Here is a 25,109-nt window from a genome sequence, read left to right as displayed (position 1 = left end):
AAAAAGAGGGAGGGAGGAAGAAAGAAGGAAGGAAGGAAAAGTAAGTGATGCTTACTAACAAAACTCTCAGCTCTCTCAAGAATGCCTGCAATCCTGGCTTCCCAGGAGGTCGAGATCTGAGGGTCATGGTTGGAAGACAGCCTGAACAGAAAAGTCTGTGAGACTCTTATCTCCAATTAACCACCAAAAAGCCAGAAGTAGAGACGTGGCTCAAATGGCACTAGCCATGAACACAAAAATGGAGGGCTAGCTCCCAGGTCCTAAACCGTCAGAAAGAAAAGAAAAGGGGTTTGGGAATGTGGCTTGGAGGTAGAGTGCTTGCCTAGCATGCAAGAAGCCCTGGGTTCGATTCCTCAGAACCACATATCCAGAAAAGGCTAGAAGTGGTGCTGTGGCTTAAGTTGTTGAGCAGTAGCCCTGAAAAAAATCAAGAACAGTGCCCAGGCCCTGAGTTTAAGCCCCAGAACTGGTTTAAAAAAAAATGAAAGAGGGCCGGGAGTTTGGCCTAGTGGTAGAGTGCTTGCCTAGCATGCACGAAGACCTGGGTTCGATTCCTCGGTACCACATACATAGCAAAAAGCCAGAAGTGGTGCTGTGGCTCAAGTGGTAGAGTCCTAGCCTTGAGAAAAAATCCAGGGACAGTGCTCAGGTCCTGAGCCCAAGCCCAGGACTGGCCAAAAAGAAAAAAGAAAGACAAGACAATAAAGTTCATCAGCATTCATGCATGATAAAAACTGCAGAAGCCAATAGTTTGGCCTAGTGGTAGAGAGCTTGCCTAGCATGCATGAAGAGCTGGGTTCACTTCCTGGGTACCACACACATTAATAAAAAGCCGGAAGTGGTGCTGTGGCTCAAGTGGTAGAGCGCTGGCCTTGAGAAAGTCCAAAGATGGTGCGCAGGCCCTGAGCTCAAGCCCAGGCCTGCAAAAAAAAAAAAAAATGTTGGCAACTCAAAATGGAAAGAAATGTGAGAAATATGAACTTGGCACACCGAACAATGGTCTATTAGCATGCTACTCTGCTACATGGAGTTTCTACCACCTTTCCTTCCTAGTGAGGGAGAACAAAAGAACTGTTCTGTTTGTTTGTTTCCAGTCCAATGTGTGTGTGTGTGTGTGTGTGTGTGTGTGTGTGTGTGTGTGTGTGTGCCAGTACGCATACCAGTACTGGAACTGAAACTCAGGGCCTGGGTGTTTCTCCTTAGCTTTTCACTTAAGGCTGGCATTCTACCATTTGAACCTCTACTTCCAGCTTTGCTGGTTCATTGAAGCTGCTTGGGCTAGCTTCAAGCCGGGATCCATAGATCTCAGCCTCCTGAGTAGCTAAGCCTAGTAGGAGTAAGTAGCTTTAATGGTGGACCACACAAACTTAAGCCAATAAGCACTCTCCGTCCCTTGCAGAGTCCCTGGCTTTTAACATTTCCTCAGGAGGGCCCCTCCACGCCAGCTTCACCTGGAACTTCCGTCAAACTGCAGGAAAGTCATCTGAATTAAAGTGGAGTCACTAAGTCCAATCTAGCAACAGAAAGAGGTGGAAGGTTATTAAGGAGGCAATCACATGCATGCCTGATAATAAGGACTTTCATGAAAATCTTTGCTAGAAGCTTGACCTCGCACAAAGGGCACTACACACTCACACAGACAACATTTTGTTAAAGACATCTGCCCGACTTCCTGTCAAGCCTTGGACAGAAGCCTCCTTGTTATCAGCCTAGCCAATGGTTTCAACACAACTTACGCAATCCTCCTCATTTTGCCTTTTACTCCCTTCTGTGTGCGACCTCCAGATATATCCATATCGTAATCCTTGGGACTGTTGAAATGGTACCTTGTAAGCCGAAGTTGACTTTGTTTATGTGATTAAACCAAGTTTGTTTTGTTGTTGTTGTTTTGTTCCATTTTATTTTTGCCAGTTGTGGGGCTTGAACTCATAGGTGCTGTCTCTGACCCCTTCTGCTCTAATATTAGTGCTCTGCCAGGCACCGGTGGATTCATGCCTGTAATCCTAGCTACTCAGGAGGCAGAGATCTGAGGATCAAGGTTCAAAGCCAGCCCAGGCACAAAAAGTCCATGAGACTTTTATTTCCAATTATCTGTTAGAAAACTGGAAGTGGTGCGGTGGCTCAAGTGGTACAGTGCTGGCATTGAGCTGAAGAGCTCAGGGACAATGTCCAGGCCCAGAGTTCAAGCCTCAAGACTGACATAAACAAACAAACAAACAAACAAACTAGTGCTCTATTACATTGAGCCACAGCTCTATTTTTTTCTGGTAGTTAATTGGAGATAAGAATCTCACAGACTCTCCTGATAGAGCTGACTTTGAACCAGTGGAACAACCAGCACTGGGCTGAACCAAGGATTTTAAGGTGGGGGATTTATTCTGGGTTTCAGGATGGGATCTCTTTGACCGTAAGAGCGCTTACAGTAAGATTTTCCAGGGTGTCCTTTCCACCTAACCCCACCCCAGTCCAAAGCGATTCAACATACACACAGAAGACATGGTATAAGACCATACAGGAAGAAAATAGAGTGATGTAGGCACAAGCCAAAGAATGACAGTCAGCGAGTCTGAAGAAGCTAGGAAATGGTTCTCCACAGCCTTGAAAGGGAACACAGCCATGTCAATAATTTGATTTCAGTGATTTTAAGCTATGTGGTACTTTTATTACAGCAGTCATAGGAAATCAATACATCATCCTTTTCCAGCAATCCCAGGGTAGGCTGGACTGCCAGAGCTACAGAGGGAGTATGTTCTTTGGCTCTGCCAGGTGAAGGTTCACCCCTGCAGTGATCCAAATGCTGTGTCCCACCCCTGCCACTGCTACACTGAAACTTAATCACCAACAGGACATGCAGAAGATGGTACATACAGAATTCTTCAGAGGAAAAGCTGGGAGCCTCATAGTGGGATTACAGTCAGCTATTTTTACCCTATCAGTTCTGTATTCACAGGGTCAGACAACTATGGATCCAATCAGCCATGGATCAAATATACTCAGAGAGGGTCTCGGAGGATAGCTCAGTGCTAGAGAGCTTGCCTAGCCCGAGGAGCTGAGTTCTATACACTAGCACAGAAAAAATAATTTTTAAAACTAGACACCAATGGCTTATGCTTATAATATTAATTACTCAGTAGACTGAGATTTAAGGAAAGAGATTGAAAAGATTCAAATTCAGGCAGAAAAGCCTATGAGACTCTTATCTCCAATTACCAGGAAAAAAAAAAAAAAGCTGGTGTTAATGACTTGTGCACGTAATCCTACCTACTCAGGAGCCTGATATCTAATCGGTTCAAAGCCAGCCACATAGAAAGTCCATGAGTGTCTTTCTTTAAATTTTTAAATTATTATTATAAAGGTGATTTGGCCAGGAGCATGGCTTAGTGGTAGAGTGCTTGCCTAGCATGCACGAAGCCTTGGGTTCAATTCCCTGGCACCACATAAACAGAAAAGTCAGAAATGGAAAAGCACTAGCCTTGAGAAAGCCCCAGAACAGGGCCGAGGCTCTGAGTTCAAGCCCCGGGACTGGCAAAAAAAAAAAAATGGTGTTGTATTCAGGGGTTACAGTTATATAAATCAGGTAAAGAGTAGTTTGCTTGCTTGCTTGCTTTTTTTCTTTTTTGGTTGGATGTGAACTCTATGCCTGGGCACCGTCCCTGAGCACTTCAGCCCAAGGCTAGCGCTCTACCACTTTCAGCACAACACTACTTCCAGTTTTCTGGTGGTTAATTGGAGATAAGAGTCTCACAGACTTTTGTGCCTGGGCTTGCTTTGAATCACAATCCTCAGGTCTCAGCCTCCTGAGTAGCTAGGATTACAGGTGTGAGCCACCAGTGCTCAGCTAAGAACAGATTTCTTTTTGGACAATGTCACCTATTCCCTCCCCTTCTTTCCCATCTCCTACCTTCCAAAAAGTCAGTAGAGTTCTAGCTCAAGTGGTAGAGTGCCAGCCTCTGCACAGGCACACACACACACACACACACACACACACACACACACACACACAAATTGAAAAATAACTGGGAAAAAATTGGACAGTAAACCACTTACTTTATTACCAAAACATTGGCTAGAGTGCAGTGGGTGTGTGTTGCTTACCTCTCTCCAGAGGTAACACCCAGACTTCCTCTGGGCCTCAGTTCCCCCCCTCCATGCAGCTTGTTGTAGAGGATCGCAGAAGCATGCAGTGTGTGCCTTCTGAGAACTCCCTCTTCAACTCAGAGCCATCAAATCAACTCATAGTCTTGCTCCCCTTTAATTTTCACTTAGTAGGTACACAGCTTGGCTGACTGAGCAAAAGGCCAAGAGAAGACTGAAGAGTCAGAGCAAGGCTACGGGGGGAAAAGGGGAAGGGTCAGGGACAAGGCTCCATCCCACTGCCTGGTTGACCCCACAGCCTGGGGTTTGACTGAAAGTCTTCATCCCATGGTTTTGTCCAGCAGAGGCACAGGACTGCAGAAGGGAAGTAGCTAAATCTGGCTGTAGACTAGGTAGTCCCCTCAGTAGCCTGCAGCCTCTGCATCTTTCCTTAGATCAGATACTGCGTAGATACAGGGTCCCTCCTGGGATATGGCTTGGACCACATTCAGGAAAAAGAGCCGTGGGGTCTGGGCCTGGCCACGGTCCTTGAGCCCCTTCTGTACTTCCTGGAGGGCAGAGAAGGAAAGGTTCACAGAGGAAGAGTGGCTCAATTTTTTCCATAAGAGAGATAGATACCTGGACATGAAAAAGATGGACCGACCTGGTGGGCCTGGGCAGCAGGGAGGGGGCTGAGGACACAGGCTGGGGCTGGATGCTGTTTACAGAGCATACATTTCCATGACACAATGAACAGCTTGGAAACAATCTAAAGTATGTAAGAAGGGCCAGCAAGGGCTATGCAGGGAGGCTGTTACATTGTGATTTATGTCTTTTTTGTTATCCTTTATTTTATTTATTTATTTTATTACAAAATACTTGTATACAGTGGTTTCAATTCAACAGAAGAGATTAATGTCTTTTTTAAAGACAGATTAATTTCTGCCCTGGATGCAATTCACTAAGAAGGGTGATGGTTTCTAGAGGTCTTCAATGAAGGAGTTAGCTTCAAAGGTCTTAAGACTGAGAGGATCCTGATTTTTGAGTTTGTTGAAGCGAATAAAGCCTTTTGGACGACTAAGATTAGGCCTTTGGAATCCTATATCCTCCATACCTCAGAAACTGTCCTGCTTGAGATCTCTACCCTTTCCTCAAGGACATCTGTGTCTTGGGGACCCCTGGGATATTGAGGAGAATGGAATTCTGGGTGTGAGATGTCCAGCTTTGTGGACTGTGGCACCATATAAGATGTATGATCTCTACACACAGACAAAGGTGACTCAAGATCTCAGGTATTCCAGAACATAGACGATTCCTTGAGTCCTGGAGCCTTGAAAGTGGGTTGCAGAAACATCTAGAAGGATCCAAAGCTCCAGACCCCATATTCCAAGAATATCCATATGTCCAAGAAAACTAGAACCCCAGACTAAAGGCACCAGAAGCCCAAGAATAGAAGACCTTCAGTGCCAGGGGCCCTAATAGCTCAGATCTAAGACACTCAGTCTGTGAACTTGGAAGCTTTTAGAGACTAAGGAAGGCCTTTTACCCTGAGTTATTGATTTCTAAAATATTAAATACCTTGTCCTAGAGTGTCTCCTCCCCAACATTTATCAATTTGTAAGGGGGGAAAATCCTAGGCCCTGTGCTTCTTTAGTTCCATGCTTCCAGGTACCATTTTGGATGAATGGATCAGGAACTTGGTTTAATCAAGGGCCCAAATTCCAGAGATGAGGCCATCTCTGTAGTCCACACAGTTATGTCTTCAGAACCCTATATTCTTGGTTCTAAGCAATGATACAGATTTCCCAACATCCTTAAACTTGAAGGCTGAAATGAAAGCTAGATTTCTCCATCATCAGAGGTTCTGTTCCTTCGAATGCAGTATCCAAACCCGCTCCATTACCTGAGTCCACAGGCTTTGTCAATGAACGTCCTAGGAGACTCAAGGTCTCCAATGTAAGGTTTGAGATTTTCTCCATAGAAATCCCCTAGGTCTGTATATCTTACACTGGATTTCCCCAAGGGACCCAAGAAGGTTGGCCTAATGGATCACTAGATTGCATTAATCTTAGTCCCCAGACTCATTTCCCAACTTCTCCGAGTAGAAGGTCCTGGGACTACCAGTCCTTGAGAATTGTGTTTGCAGAGTAAGGACTGGTAGTCAGGATCAAGGAGGAAGGACTTAAAAGGATGTACTCTGGATTCTGGATCTTCTATAAATGAGTGTCGTGGAGCCCGGTGCCCTGAGAGAGCATTCGAGGTCACTGGGAGGGACAAACACAGGGAGGGCCACCTCAGGCTTCAACAAATTTGAACCAATGGACTGAGGTCCTCGGTGTTAAGGTCCAAGTACCAAGGAAGATTCTTGGACACTGCAGTTGCTTCTTGTCTCACAGTGGAACTGTGTCCAATCAATTCATCATTAATTGAAAATATCCTAAGCCAGCCAGGTGCCAGTACCTCCTTGCCTGCAATCCTAGCTACTCAGGAGACTGAGATCTGAGGATCACGGTTCTAAACCAGCCTGGGCACAAAAGTCCGTAAGACTCTTATCACCAGTTAACCACCAGAAAACGGGAAGTGGTGCTGTGGCTCTGGAGGTAGAGCACTAGCCTTGAGCTGAAGAGCTCAGGGACAGCACCCGGGCCCCATTACCAACACCAACAACAAAAATCCTAAGTCAACTGGACATGTGTGGCTCATGCCTCTCATCCTAGCTACTTTGGAGGCTATGATTGGGAGGATCGTGGTTTGGTACCATCCCAGGCAGAGAATTCACCAGATTCCTTCTCCACTCATAGTTGTGTACAGTGACTGAGCATCCATATGGGAGGCTGAGACTGCAAGGATCATGGTTCCAGGCCAGCCTGGGTAGAAAAATCCTATGAGACTCCATCTCCTATGTGGGAAGCTGGGCACGGTGGCATGCACCCAGCAATGACTGGAAGTCTGAAGTCAATAGATTATGGCTCAGGTACATGTCCAGGCAGGAAGCAAGACCCTATCTCAAAAGTAACCAGTAAAAGACAGCCACTGGATGAGGCTGGGAGCATAGCTTAGTGATAGATTGCTTGTCTGGTATGCATGAAGTCCTGGGTTCCATTCCTCAGTATCGCATACACAGAAAAAGCCGAAAGTGGTGCTGTGGCTCAAGTGGTAGAGTGTTAGACTTGAGCAAAAAGAAGCTTAGGGACAGTGTCCAGGTGTTGAGTTCAAGCCCCAGGACTGGCCAAAAAAAAAAAAAGCCATGATTTCCAACCCCCAACCCCAGTACTATAGAAAAATAAAATCTTATGTTAAAAATGTATCTAATACACCTAACCTACGAAACATGAGAGCTTATCCTAGCCCACCTTCAGTATGCTGAGTATTTTAACCAAATCATCTACTACAAAGCCTATTTTATTATATGGAGTTGAGTATCTCATGTAGTTTATTATCTCATGTTTGTTTGTTTGTTTGTTTATTTTGCCAGTCCTGGCTTGAACTCGGCCTGAGCATTGTCCTTGGGTTTTCTCAAGGCTAGAGCTCTACCACTTGAGCCACAGAATCACTTCCAGCTTTTTTGTATGTATGTGATACCAAGGAATCGAAACTGGGTCTTCATGCATGCTAGGCAAGCACTCTACCACTAGGCCAAACTCCTGGCCCTTTAGTTTATTTTTTGCCAATCTTAGGGCTTGAACTCAGGGCCTGGGCACTGTCCTTGGGTTTTCTCAAGGCTACCACTTGCACTTTCTCAAAACAAAAAACATTTCCAGCTTTTCTGTATATGTGGTACCGAGGAATCAAACCCAGAGCTTCCTACCACTATGCCATGCTCCCAGCCACCTATATTATGGTTTTTGGTGGAAGAACTAAAAATGAAAATAAAAAGTAAGATCTGAAACTAACAAACTTTACAGACTCGCACAGGAAAACAATCTCTTTTACAAATGACTCTCAAGTTTGAGTTGCAAACTTCACAAGGAAACAAAGCACCATGAGCGAGGAGCAAGGCCTTTTAGAAGCAGCTTTTAAAACAGCATCAACAGATGGTGATGTGGCGATCCCTAGCCTGGGAGAAGCCCAAGCAACATTGTCTGCCTTGGAGACCGTGGGCCAATTGCCTTCCACAAAGTTCTCATGAACCCTCCAACAAGGTACCTTGCCTGGGATACCCAGAAGCTGAGTTCCTCCCAGGAAGTGGGGGATCATGAGCAGCAGAGATTCGGGTATGGAGTGTCATTGGCCTCACCTGGCTGAACCCGGGCTCATACTCCACACGACCCTTGCTGTTGACATGCAGGATCGGGGCTGCAATGGCCTCTGCCAGATCCAAGCCAAGCCACAACTTGTTCACAAGGGTCTGGGACAGAGGAGAGAAGAGGATGAAGGCATGGGGTGGGGCACCCAAAGAGGCCTCTCAGAAGAGGAGGGGGCTCTATGCAAGAATCCTTGGACTCACTTGGGCCACAGCAGAGATGATGAGCTCTCCTCCAGCCCCGCCAATAATCAGCTTCGATCTCTGGGCTTTGTTAACCAAGATGGAGGGTACCATGGATGATGGAGGCCTCTCACCTGGAACTGAGAGCCCAACAGGCATCACGTAAACTCCAGGGGCACCCTCAAGCGTGTCTGCACTCCTTGCTGAGTCAACAGGGTAATCCACCCAGTGGTCAGCACAACCCCCCCCTTCCTAGGGAGGGTTACCTGTGGAAGCCGAGCCCGCTCTTACCAGGTTGTGGAGTGACCTTGGATCCTGGCTGCTGTCTCCAGCATAAATCCAGTAGTTCGTTGTTGAGGAGAATGCCGGTCTGTGGTGAGTATACCATTGCCCCAAAGCTGCAGACAGGGGAGATGGAGCCTGGGGCTTGGTGCTAACCTCTTGAGATTGTGTTACAGCTGCCCATCAGCAGGCAGAAGCCCAGCACCAATCAGAGCCCTTCTCCCATGATCCCTTTGTGTCCCCCATGAGGAACCCCCCCCCCCAGCAACAGCCTTTTTTAAAAAAAAAAAAAAGCCAGATATGTCTTGGGTGTGAGATTCCTTTTAACAGACAGGAAGAAGAGAAGATAAAAAGCAAGATGCTGCTTCACAGGCCTCAGGGGAGGCCAGAGGTGTAGACTGAATTGGAGGCAAAGAGGGTTTCAATCCTAGGAGCAAACAAGAGGGTCCCCTCGCCCCTGGGCTCCACGCACGGTGTGTTGATGGTACTGGTGGCAGTCACAGCACTGCCATCCTCTCCCAGCACAGACACGTGGGAGGTGCCCGTCGTCGGGCCCCAGGCCCCCTGGAGGTTGTAGTAGCTGAGCTGGTGGTCCCCATGGTCATCAATCTGCTGGCGGATGTGCTGGGCCAGAGCTTCCCCCAGCAAATCCTGGGCGGCGTTCTGGGGTGAAGGGCAGGGGGCAGGGTCAGTGAGGTGCTAAGTAGGGTCCTCAGAAGAGAGGGTAGGTTGTACTCAGTCCCCTTTCCAGGCTATCTCAGAGAGGTCCCCTTGAGTTCAGGCTATGCCCGACCTTGCACTCCAATACCTGCCATTCCAGAATCCCCACAGCCACTAACTACTAAGCGATTTTTCCAAGAACCACGTAGACATCTTTCCCCCCTCCCCTGCCATGCCTGGCCCTTCCCCACTTCATGCTCACCTCTTCGGGAGCCTCACCTGGAACTCTGGGTGGCTGCGAGGGTCCCACAGTCGCCACTTCTGACCTCCTGCAAACTTGAGTGTCTCCACCAGGTGGTGATACATGTTCACTTTCTCTTCGGGCTGGGCCGCCGATTCTGCAGAGAAGTTGAACCCTGGCAAAGCAGTGGAGAATAGAGGGAGGTCATCTGGTGTACTGGACAAATGCTAGCTCCCCTCCACGGAAAGACTCATTCACACCCTAGCCCTCAGAATCTGTGGGTATTACTTTAAACAGCAAAAGAGTAAGGATTACCTTATATGGTAAAACAAGTTCAGTAAGGATTATGAGAGGAGGCTATTATCTTGGATATGCTGGTGGGCCCTAAATATGATTCACATGTATTTATATATTTATTTATTGCCAGTCCTGGAGCTTAAACTCAGGGCCTGGGCACTATCCTTGGACTTTCTAAGGCTAGTGTTCTACCACTTGAGCCACAGTACCACTTCTGGCTTTTTTGAGGATTTGAACCCAGGGCTTTGTGCATGCTAGGCGAACATTCTACCATGACGCTACACTCCCATCCTCACATGTATTGTTATAAATCAGACACAGAGGAAAGGAGAAGAAAATATAGTGGTCCCTTCTTATCTATGGTTTTATTTTTCCCAGTTTCAACTACAATCATGGTCTGAAAATATTGCACAAAAAAGCATGCACGAAGACCCAGGTTCAATTCCTTGGTACCACATACATAGAAAAAAAGAGCCAGAAATGGTGCTGAGGCTTAAGTGGTAAAGCTCTAGCCTTGAGAAAAAAAACCCAAGGACAGTGCTCAGGCCCTGAGTCCAAGCCCAGGACTGGCCAAAAAAAAAAAAAAAAAAAAATTCTAGGCAGGCTGGGAGTTTGGCCTAGTGGTAGAGTACTTGCCTAGCATGCACAAAAACCCGGTACTACATACACAGAAAAAGAGCCAGAAGTGGTGCTGTGTCTCAAGTGGTAGAGCTCTAGACTTGAGAAAACCCAAGGACAGTGCTCAGGCCCTGAACCCAAGCCTAGGACTGGCAAAAAAAAAAATCTAGGCATAAGCAATTCATAAACTTTAAGTTGTATATCTTGATGAAATTGTAGATTGAGTAGTGTGATGAAATCTCGCTCTGTTCAGCTCCATCTTACCAAGGAACTGAATCATCCCTATGTCTAGCGTATATACACTGTATAAGCTACGATTAGATCAATGTTCATATCATCAGAGTACTTTATTTATTTATTGCCAGTCGTGAAGCTTGAACTCAGGGCCTGGACACTGTCATTGAGCTCAAGGCTAGTGTTGTACTACTTGAGCCACAGGACTTTTGGGTTTTTTTTTTTTTGTTTATGTGGTGCTAAGAAATCGAACCTAGGGCTTCATGCATGCCAGACGAGTACTCTGCCACTAAGCCACCTTCCCAGCTCTGGGAGTACTTACTTTAAGCGTCTGGTGGGTGCTATGCCAAATTACTATGATACAACAGCAATGTATTACTATACCGTTCTAGAAATTTCACATCACCACTTGAGCCACAGCACCACTTCTGACTTTTTTCTAGGCATGTGGTACTGAGGAATCATACCCAGGCCTTTATGCATGCTAGGCAAATACTCCACCACTAGACCAAACTCTGGGCCCACTATTGGTAATTTTTATTGCGATTATTTATTTATTTATTTTTGCCAGTCCTGGGGCTTGAACTCAGGGCTTGGACACTGTCCTTGAGCTGTCTCAAGACTAGTGGTCTATCCCTTGAGCCACAGCACTACTTCTGTTTTTTTCGGTGTATGTGGTACCAGAAAATTGAATCCAGAGTTTTGTACACGCTAGGCAAGCACTCTACCATAGACACACTTCCAGCCTTTTATTTATTTATTTACTTATTTTTTGTTGGTTGTGGGGATTAAACTCTGGGCCTGGGTCATGTCCCTGAATTGTTCAGCTCAAGGCTAGCACTCTACCACTTGGACCACAATACCACTTCCAGTCTTCTGGGGTCTCATGGACTTACTTTCCTGCTCAAGCTGTCTTTGAATCAGGATCCTCAGATCTCAGCCTCCCGAGTAGCTAGGATTACAGGTATAAGCCACCAGTGCCCAGTTTATTGTGCTTATTTTATAAACGTGTATATATGTATAAATTTATTTTATAATATATGTATATGTTTATTTTATAACTTTATTTTATAAATATGTATATCCATGTGTAAGGACATTGTATATACACACATCCAGTTAGGGTCTTGAATGTTTTCCCCCCTGATAAACACTATTGTATGGCAGCAGAGGCAGAAATTAGAGTGATGCAGCCAAAGCCAAGGGTAGACACTAGAAGTTGAGAGAGGCAAAGAACAGGCTTTTCTCTAGGGCCTCCAGAGGGAATATGACTCCATGAATAAAGTGATGTGAAATTTCTAGAACGGTATTGTAATGCATTGCTGTTGTACCATAGTAATTTGGCATAGCACCCACCAGACACTAGAAAAACCAGCATAAGGCAGCCCCACACCTGGGCAGCCCACTTCAGGCAATGAGATCCTGAGTTTTTGCCCCAGGCCTAAGTGTAAACCTCTCATGGGAAGCTCATTATCTGCAGAGTTTGCCTGTTCCTGTACCATGTGCCTCTGAGTTTACCTACTAGGAAGAAGAATGTTAATTCATCCAACAAAACCTCAAATAGCCACTCCTCTAGAGAGGGGCCAGCTCTAAAACATACTATCCTGACTGGTGTCCATAGTCCTATCTTGAGTATCATGTGTCTGTTAAGCCAGTTTACACAGGAAGGACTGAGCAGAAAAAGCAATAGCACCTGCTATGGTTGGGATATGTTTTGGGTATCTCCTAGTGGTCTGTTGTGATTAAAGGCTTAATCTTCCAACAGTTTTATTTGGAAATGGTGGAATTATTTGAGATGGGGGCTGGTGGGAGATACGTAGGTCACTGGAGGCTAGAAGAAGGTTGTTCATTGTGTGGTACGTTGGTAGTTCTCAAAAGAGGGCTATTTGCTAGTGGCTCATGTCTGTAATCCTAGCTCCTCAGGAAGCTGCAATCTGAGGATCTCAATTTGAAGTTAGCCTGTGCCGGAATGCTTCTCTCAAATAAACAATAACTACTCAGAAAAAGCCAGAAGTGATGTTGTGGTTCAAGTGGTTAGATTGCTACCCTTGAGCAAAAGAAGCTCAGAGACAGTGCACAGGCCCTGCGATCAAGCCCCAGGATAGGATCAAGCCAAAAAAAAAAAAAAAAAAAGAAGTGTGGGAGGGTGTTATGAAAGGAACAAGTTAAGTCAAGCCCTACCATCTCTCACAGCTTCTTGGCTTGATATGTGACCACTTATTCAGATATAAGTTCTCACCATTGTGGTCTACCATCATCACTTACCAGGGATCCCTTATCAGAACTGAACCAATGAGCCAAAGCAAATGCCATGCCCTTGAGCCTCCAAAACTGATGAAATAGACTTCCTTTTCTAGAAGTAGAGGTGTGGCTCAAGTGCACCAGCCTTGAATGAAAAAGACAAGCGCACAAGGTCCTGAGCTCAAACCCCAGTACCAGCGCACAAAAACAAACAGGCAAACAAAAACTCCTATTCTTTTTAATTATTAAATTCACTTCTTTAGTTTGCCTGGTTGGGGATCTAATACAAAGCCTCATATAAGCTAGCCAAGCACTCTACCACTGAGTGAGTGACACACTCCCACCCCAAACCTCCCTTTTCTTTTTAAGGGGCCATATCAGGTTTTTTTTGGGGGGGGGGTTGTTATTGTTTTGTTTTGTTTTTGTCAGTTCTAGGGCTTGAACTCAGGGCCTGGGAACTGTCCTTGGGCTTTCTCAAGGCTAGAGCTCTACCACTTGAGCCACAGCACCATTTCTGGCTTTTTCTATATATGTGGTATGGAGGAATAAAACCCAGGGCATCGTGCTTACTAGGCAAACACTCTACCACTAGGCCAAACTCCCGGCCCTGATATTTTTTAAAAACTAGTGATGAAAAATGGATTAATTCACTATGCATGGCCATGGTTGGGCTAGGGGAAGGAGCCCTGAGAAAATTTTACCTCTCAGCACATTGAGGATAAAACTGAGAATGGCGCCCCCTGCAGGTGGTGGTGGTGAGTACAGGGTATAGTTTCCCAGGGACATCTCCAGGGCATCTACCACTTCAGGCTGGAAGGCAGCTAGGTCCTGGAGAGTCAGTTGGCCTCCTGAATAGAAAAGGAGAGAGATCCAGATCCAGGTACAGAAGTTAAAAAGTGATTCGTCCCAGGACACACAATAGGGAGGAGTGTCCTCCTGTCCCTTAGCCATTGTAGATGTGGTGAGGTGATGGGTATGGGAGCAGTAGAATGGTGTGCGTAGATCAGAAGAGGATGTGGAGGAGGGGAAAGGATGGAAAATGTGTGCAAACTGTTTCCTAGGCTTATAGAGTTCTGATGACCTTGAGAGGGCCTTGCCCTTTAAACTCCTAGACCACCGAAGCCTTTAAAGCCAACAGACTTGGTCTGGCCTGGTACTTGGACTCTCAAAGCCCCAGGAGCACCAGGCACTCCATCAGGGCTTGGGAAAAAGCTCACCTTCAATTGCCAGCACCCAGAACTTGGCTCTTTCTGTGTTCAGGACAGATGTTGGAATGTCAGTGTAGCTCACCTTCTTTGGCAATGTCCTCTATTAGCATCTGGCCCAGTCTCCCTGTGTAGAAGGCCTCTGCACCCTCTTTGGCCACGGTCTCCAGGGTGGTGGCCAAAGCAGGCCATGGGAATGGGTCCTGAGGCTTCAGGATTTCTGTCCCATTGAAGAAGAGCTGCCTGGGGGAGTAGGGAAGCAATCTCAGAGTGAGCACAGCTATTCTGCCAGGGACCAAGGGGGATCCTTCACACTTTCCTTGGGGAGCAGCCCTGGCTTAGGGGCCTGAGGTACTTAAGATGAATAACAACGGGACGTAGTCGCTAAGAGCAGGACACAGGACATCATTATTTAGCAATCAATTCTCATGGCCCCATCTACCTGAAGTTAGGGTCCAATCTGAAACAGAAAAACCCTGGGCCTGGCCTGAAGGTCCCTGGAACCCCATCAGTACCAACCCTTCAGTTCAAGGCAGAACTGGAGAGGAGCTGAGATCTAGCTGGGCTCAGAAAGAAGGTGGTCTTGAACCCAGGGTTGCCATTGCTTACCTCAGGGTGGATGCATACAAAGAAGGCCTCAGAAAACTGTTGTTCAGGAACTTGCTGAGGATGGAGGGCATACGGTAGCCCCTTTGGAGCAGTGTGATGGTGGGCTCGAACAGCTGTGCCCAAGGCAGGCGGCCATAGCGGCGGTGGGCCTCAGCATAGCCTCGAAGCTCCCCGGGAACCCCGATCCACTGTGCCCCTGCACACAACACCCCTCCCCTCAGCTCTGTGACTTCCAAGCCAATCCAGAGCTTCCCTCTTCTCTCCACGCCTGTCTCCTGTCCTCCAGGACATGTCACCTAGAGAAAGCTTTTGTAACCCAGGCACAAACCCCCGATGTCCCCTCAGGACAAGGCACTAGACTGTTTTAGTCCTGAGACTCGAACTCAAAGCCTGGGTGCTATCCCTTTATTTTTTTGCTCAAGGGTAGTACTCTACCACTTGAGCCACAGCTCCACATTCGGCTTTGTGTTAATTGAAGATAAGAATCCCATGGATGGGGACCGGGAGCATGGCCTAGTGGTAGAGTACTTGCCTAGCATGCACAAAGCCTTGGGTTCAGTTCCTAGGCTCCTAGGCATTTGAGCTATGGCTCAAGTGGTAGAGCGCTAGCCTTGAGAAAGCCCAAGGATAGTGCTCAGGCCCTGAGTTCAAGCCTTAGGACTGGCGGGGAAGGAGAAGGAAAAGGAGGAGGAGGAGGAGGAGGAGGAAGAGAAGGGGAAGAAGAAGGAGAGGAAAAGAAAAGACTCCCTGACTGTAGATCTCTAACTTCTGTGCCCCCATGGCAGGGTGTTACAGCCTCTCCATGAGGCATACTGCTCTGTTAGCTGTCCCCCATGGCTTGGCAGGAAGTAGGGGGAGGGTCCTCCCAGAGTCACACCTGTGCCTAATGGCAGCGCCTTTCCACACTGGTCCAGCAGGCCCGGGTCATGCTTGGCAGGCACCGTCTCCCTGGCATTGATGACCTCCACCTTTCCTGGAGAGAGGGTAGGACAAGAGAGTGGCCATGGTCCTGTCAGATGGTCCTAGACTGTCCTCAATCTCAGCATCAATCTGTGTGCTAACACTTGCAAGAGGACCTACCACCAGGGCTTTGAACCTGAGGTGAAAGAAGCAGGACAAGGAGACCCTGGTGTACCAGGAAGGGGAGTAGAAAGTGTTACCGGGTGGCTTGGACAAGTCTGCCCTCCCCACGGGGGAAAACATGGACCCACCTATGGTTGCATTGTAGACAGTGAAAATGACCCCTCCGCCCAGGCCCATGCTCTGGGGGTTGACAACACCCGTGCAGACCAGGGCTGCGATGGCCGCATCCACAGATGAACCCTGCTGCTGGAGGATGGCTCTGGGGACAAAGCACAAGGTCAGTGGTCTGGCTCCCCTCCCTCAGCCGCCCCACCTGGGCTCATGTAGACAGAGTGGTGGCAGATGAATGGGTGGCCTATTTGCTGCCAGAAAGCCCCAGGTTTAGTCAGAAAACAGACTTCAAATCGAGCTGTTCAGTGGGTGATGTCATTTGCATCACTCATCTCAGTTTGTAAAGCACTTCTGTGGACATGAATTCAGGAGCTCCTGACAGCAAAGGCTTGTTTGTAACCTGGCCTGGGTCAACCCCTTCTCATTTCTTCTGGGACTCCACTCCCCATCTTTACTAGTTATAGGCCCATAATGGTTGCAAACCCCTTAAAAGGTTGTCTCTAGTGACCCCTGAATCCTGACCTGCTTCAAGTCCTTGTAGGAAGGGCAGATACTTCAGACCCAAAGCCTTGGTCTAGCCTTGGCTAGCCAGGGTAAAACGATCCTGTCCTTAGGAGAATAGCCCTGTATAGCTCACCTGAGCTACCTCCTCTCTAACACCCAGAAACTACCCTGATACCTCCAAGAAGCCAGTACCTAAGCCCTAGTTATCAATGAGGAAATCAAGATTTGAAGGAGTGGCCCAGAGTACCTCGTTCTCTTTTCATGGGACCGCTGACCCCAACACCTTCCCTCAGCTCAGTTCCTACAGCTAGATATGTCCATTCCAAACTCCAACCCTCCCCAGCTCTGAGTCCTGGGTCCTTATCATATGCCACGTGGAGACACAGAATCTCAAAATGGGAAAGGGGACAGTAAGCTAGTGTAACAAAATAAGACTGATACAATCAGGCATTATTACAAATTTAAAAATAAAACACCATCAACTAATCCAGTAAGGAAACTGCGACCAGAAGATTGACATATGGAGGCAGTCAAGGTAAAAAAAAAAAAGTCCAATAGATTCAATCGCCAATTAACCAGCAAAACACTAGGCTAGAGGTGTGGCTAAAATGGTAGAGCACCAGTCATGAGTGAGGAAATGAGGAATAGCACAAGGACCTGAGTTTCTCTTGTACAAGGAAAAACAACAGAAAGACAGATTGCATTCAAAGAAGCACAATTAGATATATAGCTTACTCCTTGTAGAACTGAGGAAAACCAGAAATGAGATCATGATGTTTTTAAAGTAAGGGAAACGCTGGGCTCTGAGGGCTGCTTATAAACCTAGCTACTCAAAAGGCTGGGATCAGAGGATTGGTGTTCAAAGCCAGCCCTAGCAGGATTGTCTATGAAACTCTCACTTCCAGTTTCCTGTTGGTTACCTGGAAATAAAACTGTGGCCTAAACTGGTACAGTGCTAATCTTGAGCATAGAAGCTCAGGGATAGCACCCATGCCCTGAGTTCAAGCCCCATGACTGCCAAATAAAATAAAATAAAATAAAAAAGGAAGGGAAAAAATATCTGCCAACCTAGAATTATTTGCCCACAAATAATATTCTCCAAAATAAAAGTGGAATGAAGATGTTTCAGACAAATGCGAACTGGAGATTTGTGCTGGGAGATTTCCCTGTGCTAGCAGGATCTTGATGAGTCCTTTAGACAGAAGATCATAATTCCACGTGGGAAGCTCAGAGATGCAGGGAGAGCTAGATGAAGGGCAACCAAACAGGCAAATAAGTGGGTAGTATTTATATGACCTTATAAATTATAAAATTAGGATAATAATGACAATGATAACATTTTGTGAGGTTTAAAATATCACATACTGAGAGGTTTACAAGCAAAATTATATATCTGGGATTTGCATTGAAACAGTATGCAATGTTTGGACATGAGTGGCTCTCATAAATAATTCTAGCTACTCAGAAGGCTGAGAGCTGAGAATCATAGTTCGAAGGCAGCTCTCGCAGACAAATCTGAGACTTTGCACTCTTGCTTAACTTTCTTTGCTCAAGGTTGACACTCTACCATTTGAGTTATACCTCTACTTCCAGTTTTTTTGCTGGTTAATTTAAGAAAAGAGTGTCAGCTTTGATGGGCCGGGAGTTTGGCCTAGTGGTAGAGTGTTTGCCTACATGCATGAAGACCCGGGTTCAATTCCTCGGTACCACATACATAGGAAAAAGCTGGAAGTGGTGCTGAGGCTCAAGTGGTAGAGCTCTAGCCTTGAGAAAGTCCAAGGACAGTGCTCAGGCCCTGAGCTCAAGCCCAGGACTGGCAAGGAAAAAAAAAAAAAAGAGTGTCAGCCTTGAGCAAAGAAAGTTAAGCAAGACTGCAAAGCCCTGAGTTCAGGTCCCTAACTGGCACCAAGAAGAAAAACAGCCAGAAAGAAAAATACAAACAAATGCCACACACACACACACACACACACACACACACACACACACACACACACACAGAAAGAGAGGAGACAATGATGAAAAATGCAAATTGTAGCCAAAACAGGTATTATAATTTTAACTTCAGTATGAGGCCCTGGGGTTAGTAACCATAGGGTTAGTATTTCTAGGCAAAGTATACTTTAATTATACTTTCCTAATGGAATATGCCTTTTCTTTTTCTTTTTTACATTTTTTATTTGTCAGTAGTGGGACTTGAACTCTGGGCCTGGGAGCTATTCCTGAGCTCTTCAGCTCGAGGCTACTGTTCTACCACTTGAGCCATCACACCACTTCTAGCTTTTTCAGTGTATGTGCTCCTAAAGAATTGAACCCGGGGCCGGGAGTTTGGCCTAGTGGTTAAAGTGCTTGCCTAGCATGCATGAAGACCCGGGTTCGATTCCTCGGTACCACATACATAGAAAAAAAGCTGGAAGTGGTGCTGAGGCTCAAGTGGTAGAGCTCTAGCCTTGAGAAAGTCCAAGGACAGTGCTCAGGCCCTGAGCTCAAGCCCAGGACTGGCAAAAAAAAAAAAAAAGAATTGAACCCAGGGCTTCATGAATGCTAGGCAATCACTCTACCACTAGGCCAAACTCCAGGCCCCTGGAGTATGCTTTTTTTTTTTAATCAGAAATAATAAGAGACACATCACAGAGGGAAGAAGAGGACACTGGCTAGTTTCAGCATTTCATAAAATGAAATAATCAGTCAGAATTCTTTAAAAATATAGGCAGAGAGCTTAATTTTAAGGAATTAGCACCCACACTTAAGGGGCCTAACAGGTTTGAAATCTGGAAGACAAGCCAGCTGTAAGTTCAAAATCTATAGATAATACTGACATAAGCAGAAGTTCAAGTCAAATTCAAGTTCAAGTTCAGTCTTCATGTCTCAGTCTCCTAAGTAGCTACGACTACAGGTGTGAACCAGTGGTGCTGGCAGGAGTGAGACTTTTAAATATACCGTATTAACATATAAATGGGCACTCCACTTTTAAGTGTACCTTTTTTTTTTTTTAATTAAAAATAAAATCTGCGGCTGGAAGTTTGGCCTAGTGGTAGAGTCCATGCCTAGCATGCACGAAGACCTGAGTTCGATTCCTCGGTTCCACATACATAGAAAAAAGCCAAACGTGATCCTGAGGCTCAAATAGTAGAGCTCTAGCCTTGAGGAAAGCCCAAGAACAGTGCTCAGGCTCTGATCTCAAGCCCACGACTGGCGAAAGATAAAATAAAGCTGGATATCATGGCTAAAGCCTGTAACCTTAGCAACTAAGGAGGCTGAGATCTGAGGATTGAAGTTCAAAGCCAGCTCAGGCAAGAAAGCCCATTTAATCATCAAAAAAAAAAAAAAAAGTCAGAAGTGGAGCTATGGCTCAAGTAGTAGAGCACTGGCCTTGAACATGAAAGCTCAAGGATAGCACTCAGGCCCTGAGTTCATGCCCCTGTACCAACACAATAAATAAATAAATCCTAAAATGAAAGCGTATTGAAAAAAAAACTCAAGCTAATAGGATATTAAGCTAGAAACACTAATGTACCAGAAAAATAATTGAAGTAATTGTACATATTTTGTGAGATCTGTGCTAAGGATAAAAATAAAATAAAACAAAAATCCTCCTGTAAAACAGGATATCTAGAACTTTACCTGGTAGATTTACTGTTAGTGATAAGGCAGTGGAGCTGTAATAATATATTGCTATTGAAGCTATTCCCAAAACTCTTTTATGAGTATTTTGGAATAGGACAGGAAAACAAATACATTGACATTTTGGGGGGACTTAATCACCATGGGAAAATATATTTATAAATACAGGCTAGAGAAAAATGGGAAACAAGCCATTTGGGGGGGGAGGGGAGTTGGAGCTGTCAGTATGAACCATGGTATTTCCTAAAGGTTTGTTTGTTCTACCTCTCTACATAGAAACAACCCAGCAGTAAAGGCATCCTAAATGGCAACAAGCAGGCCTAGATTCCAGATAATGGATGCTAAAATATCATTTTTACCTGGGCACCCATGGCTCATGCCTATAATCATAACTACTCCGGAGGCTAAGGTCTGAGGTTTACAGTTCAAAGCCATCCTAAGCAGGAAAGTCTCTGAAATTCTTATCTCCAATTAACCTATAGAAAGACATAAAACGGAGGTGTGGCTCAAGTGGTAGAATGTCAACCTTAAATGAAAAAAGCTAAGCAAGAGTGTGAGGCCCTGGGCTGGGAAGGTGGCTTAGTGGTAGAGTGCAGTACTGCATAAACAGGAGAAGCTGGAAGTGATGCTGTGGCTCAAGTGGTAGAGTGCTAGCCTTAAGCAAAAGAAATTCAAGCTGGGAGTTTGGCCTAGTGGTTAAAGTGCTTGCCTAGCATGCATGAAGACCCGGGTTCGATTCCTCGGTACCACATACACAGAAAAAAGCCGGAAGTGGCACTGAGGCTCAAGTGGTAGAGCTCTAGCCTTGAGAAAGTTCAAGGACAGTGCTCAGGCCCTGAGCTCAAGCCCAGGACTGGCAAAAAAAAAAAAAAAAGGGCCGGGAGTTTGGCCTAGTGGTTAAAGTGCTTGCACAAAGACCCGGGTTCGATTCCTTGGTACCACATACATAGACAAAAGCTGGAAATGGTGCTGAGGCTCAAGTGGTAGAGTGTTAGCCTTGAGAAAGTCCAAGGACAGTGCTCAGGCCCTGAGCTCAAGCCTAGTACTGGCAAAAAAAAAAAAAAAAAAAAAAAAAAAAGAAGATGAACCTTTACTGAGAATCACTGGCTCACATCTGTAATCCTAGCTACTCAGGAAGCAGAGATCTGAGGATCAAGGTTCAAAGCCAGCCTCAGTAAGACATACATCCCCAATGAACCACCAAGAAGCCAGAAGAGGAGGTATGGCTCAAGTGGTAGAATATCAGCCTTGAGTACCAATACAAAAAAAAAAATGACAGAACACTCACTCAAAAGCTCAGTATACTCTGATTGTACACTGTGGAAAGTCAGGCTGAGAGATGACATACTAGAGAAGGGAACTCGCTGTCACTAGGCACTTACCTGTCTATAGTCTGTCCATCTATCTATCTAGTCACTAGGCCTGCTGCCAGCTCTTCTTCCCTCACATAAATCTTAAGAACTCTCATCCAGGAACTCAGGCAGCAGCGGATGGCCTAGAGGAAAATGTGGTGGGGAGAGAGGGAGACAACAGGAAGGAAGGAACATTGGACTGGAGGCAACAAGGTCAAGGTCCCTGTGAGAAAGATGCTAGCCAGTAGCCAGGCACTGTCTCATGGCGAGGGTCAACTGATCTCTATTTCACAAGAGACTCCTAGTAGCTGTTAAAGCTAGATCCACGCTTCCTCTCGCTTGTGGCTTCTTAAAACAGGAACAGGAAGCTGAGAGAGTTGTTGAACAAAACATTGAAGAGAAACCACATCCGCTCATATCAACAACAGTTCAAGAATTCTGATAGTGAGATCAGCCCAGAGGACACCCCTTCCACCCCACCCCACCCCCTGAACCCTGTCCAAACTGGCCTCATGCACAAAGCAGACCTCAGACAGGCTCGAGGAAACCCAGCAAATACACAAACTGCTCGGAGATTATGTGGCAGCAGACCCATTCCTGGGGTTGCTTCCCTGGTCATCTCTGAGGTCTGAGGTCCCCAGCTTCATTTGCATTTTTTGCAATGTCAAGTATAAGTGGGCAAAGCATGGCCTCACATGGCAGGGAGAGCAACTGGTCTCCTTCCCTGCCATCCCTGAAGAAGGGACATCTTGAACCTGGACGCCAATGGCACATGCCTGTAATCCCAGCTCCAGTAATCCTAGCTACTCAGGAGGCTGAGCTCGGAAGGTCATGGTTCCAAACCAACCCAGTAAGGAAAGCCCATGAGAGTCCTCTCTCCAATTAATCACACACACAAAAAAAAACTGGGAATGGAGTGAAGCTATAGTTCAAGTGACAGAGCACCACCCTTGAGCAAGAAAACTAAAAAAGCTAAGGGATAGTGCCCGGGCCCTGAGTTCAAGTCCCAGTACTGGGGTGTGTGTGTGTGTGTGTGTGTGTGTGTGTGTGTGTGTGTGTGTGTGTGTGTGCTGTGACATACTAGAGAAGGGATCAAGCAGCAAGTAGAACAATGAAGGAATGGATTAATGGGAAAGGGAAGAATGAATGAATGAAAAGGTAGGCAGACTGAGTTGGTTAGTGGAAAGTTTTGGGGGACCCAGTGGGAATTGGGGTGGGAGTGGAGCTTCCTGTCCTGCTTCCCCCCAGTGAGAGGTTTCCCGTGGACTAGGTTTCCTGGAAGAAGGACAGGAAATGCCAGCTGTGGCCTGCCAAAGACCCTTACCAGCTCCAGGTCCTGTGACATGGGCACAAAGGCCATGAAGTGGGATTAGCAGGGGACTCCACGAACCAGAATATACCATCACGTGCCTTCCCTACACATGAGCCACAGCCACAGAGTCTCCAAGAGCAGCCAGCAGCCAAGGGCCACCAGTTCCCACCCATCTCTTACCGTCCAATGTCCGAGCAAACTTTGGAGTCGGCAGCTACAGCAGCATGGGCAAAGGCCTGGGGTCCACAGGGGGGATAACGGCGGCGAGAGAGAACCACCGCTGGCACAATGATAGCCAGTCCCAGCCCTAGCCCCAGCAAGACCAGGCTGACTGTGGCCCTGCGGTCCTGGGCCATGGCTTGCTGGCCCAGGAGGAGAGGGGAGGCAGATAGGTGAGAGGCTGGACAGACAGACAGGCAGATGAATGGGTAAGAAGCTACACAGGCAGACTCACTGATAATTGCTCAGATGGGAAAGTGGATGGAGTCAGAAACAGACCAACAGATAGGTGGACATTTAAACCAGAAAGGAAGTTCCTGTAGACGTGAGTACAGATGGGCTTACGCAAAGATGGTCAGACAGATGAATTACAAACAGATAAGTTCGCAGTCGATGGATATCAGCAACCCCGGCCTCCTCAAGGGCGAGCTGCAGAGACAGATCTGCCCAGACAATTTGAACTTCCAGTTTTCAGCCCCAGTTGTTTTCCTTTAAGGAGGCGGATCCGGTGGCTGTGGTTAACTCTTTCACTACCAGTTAGTCCTCTGGCCCTCCTGTCCACCTCATGGGCTAGCTTGTGGGGCTCCCAGGAACCCTTGTTCCATTGCCCTGGTTCCCAGAAACACAGAGAAGGTTAAGCTGGAAGTGGCCCAGCCTCTCCCTGGATCAGGCTGAGAGCCCCCCTCCCGTCCCAGGATGGAACTCCGCTCCCAGATCCCACCCTCTACAAGGGCAGAAGTTCTGCCTTGTCATTCACACAGCCCAGAGGAGAAGCTGAAAGGAGGAGCTGAGTCCTGTAGGACATTTTACCCACAGCCTGGCCTAGAGCCCAGAGTGCTTCCTGTGGAGGGGGGAGGATGCAGACAGGCCATGTGTCAAATCTATGGCACCCAACGCCACTGGACCATCCCACCCCTGGGACCTGCTGACTGGAAGATACAGTCTTGAACTTCTTTTTTTTTGGCCAGTCCTGGGGCTTGAACTCGGGTCCTGGGCACTGTCTTTGAGCTTTCTCAAGGTTAGTGCTCTACCACTTGAGCTGCAGCACCACTTGCAGCTTTTTCTGTGTATGTGGCACCGAGGAATCAAATCCAGGGCTTTGTGCATGCTAGGCAAGCACTCTACCACCAGGCCGTGCTCCTGGCCTAATCTCAAGCTTCTTGAGAAACAATGCTGTCCTAGTTGGGTTCCCACGCCTCCCCCTCACACTCAGCCCCTTCCTGGCTGTGTCTGCTTCCCTGTGACCATCGGTCTTAGAATTCTTCCTGTGCTGTCCCGGTCTCTTCCCAGGGAACACTGCCTTGTGTGGAGCTGGAGCAAGCAGGGACACACTGAGGTATACTGATGAAGCTTAACCAGGGTGCAGGGCCCAAGGGTGATAGTGTGGACATAGTTGCCACAGCCCTACGCTACCTTCATTTTCCTCTCTACCAGAGCACTGATCTTTCCAGGCCATCAGTGGAGTCGCAACCCACCTCCTGGCATAGCCAAGAAACGAGGCCCAAAGCTGGACCTCATCTGTGTCTGCACAGATCACTGCCAGGCTCAGCACTCCACGGTGATTGCCCAGTCAGGAATCAAAGGATAGGCCATCTACCCATCCTCCAGAGTGCTCAGAGGACAAGGCACTGGGGACAAGAATAGCAGGGCCCAGGGGTGGGGACATCTCTGTCATTTTCCTGGTCAGGCAGAGGCCAGGGTACAGAGACATTGTAGACAAAGGCCCAAGGAAAGGATCTGTGCTATGCTGGGATTTGTGCCAGAGGCTGGGCTGGGTGATCCAGCTGGGGAGTTCCTGAATGTCCTAATCCAGGAAGTGACAGAGGAGGAGACAGGATGAAAAAAGAGCAATGCAGCAACTCCAGCCCAGAAGGAAGATGCCTGGGGAACTTGAATTCGTCTACCAGAATGTTGGGGTGCTGTAGCCCATCCTCTACTCTCTCACAGCTGTGCAAACTAGACTGCTCTAGTGGCCTGAGTGGTGCTGTGGCTCAAGTGGTAGAGCACTAAGTCTTGAGCA

General features: G+C 47.0%; 1 protein-coding gene across 1 annotated transcript; it reads right to left on the bottom strand.

Annotated features, from left to right (window-relative positions):
* Positions 1–4,195: 4,195 nt before the first annotated feature.
* On the bottom strand, positions 4,196–23,503 carry Ggt5 (gamma-glutamyltransferase 5). The gene is made up of 12 exons (XM_090320212.1): positions 23,051–23,503; positions 16,099–16,229; positions 15,765–15,860; positions 14,888–15,083; positions 14,364–14,521; positions 13,775–13,921; positions 9,722–9,858; positions 9,255–9,445; positions 8,792–8,898; positions 8,522–8,640; positions 8,312–8,422; positions 4,196–4,643 (listed from the first exon to the last, which is right to left on the bottom strand). The coding sequence occupies exons 1-12, from the start codon at positions 23,224–23,226 to the stop codon at positions 4,497–4,499; spliced, it is 1,716 nt and encodes a 571-aa protein (XP_090176338.1). The 5' UTR covers positions 23,227–23,503; the 3' UTR covers positions 4,196–4,496.
* Positions 23,504–25,109: the final 1,606 nt, after the last annotated feature.

This window comes from Megascapheus bottae, chromosome 28 (genome assembly GCF_031878675.1).
Source record: "Megascapheus bottae isolate mThoBot1 chromosome 28, mThoBot2.hap1, whole genome shotgun sequence".
Classification (NCBI taxonomy): domain Eukaryota; kingdom Metazoa; phylum Chordata; class Mammalia; order Rodentia; family Geomyidae; genus Megascapheus; species Megascapheus bottae.
This window is presented reverse-complemented; position numbering and strand designations above follow the sequence as displayed.

Bases quoted from the DNA above. Each gene is read 5' to 3' on its own strand.
- Ggt5 (XM_090320212.1), bottom strand. From the start codon at position 23,226: ATGGCCCAGGACCGCAGGGCCACAGTCAGCCTGGTCTTGCTGGGGCTA. The intron at 14,522-14,887 runs GTAAGCAATGGC...CTACTCCCCCAG, and splicing joins TTGTATGCATCCACCCTGAG to GCAGCTCTTCTTCAATGGGA. The intron at 8,423-8,521 runs GTGAGTCCAAGG...CCTCTGTCCCAG, and splicing joins TCATCTCTGCTGTGGCCCAA to ACCCTTGTGAACAAGTTGTG.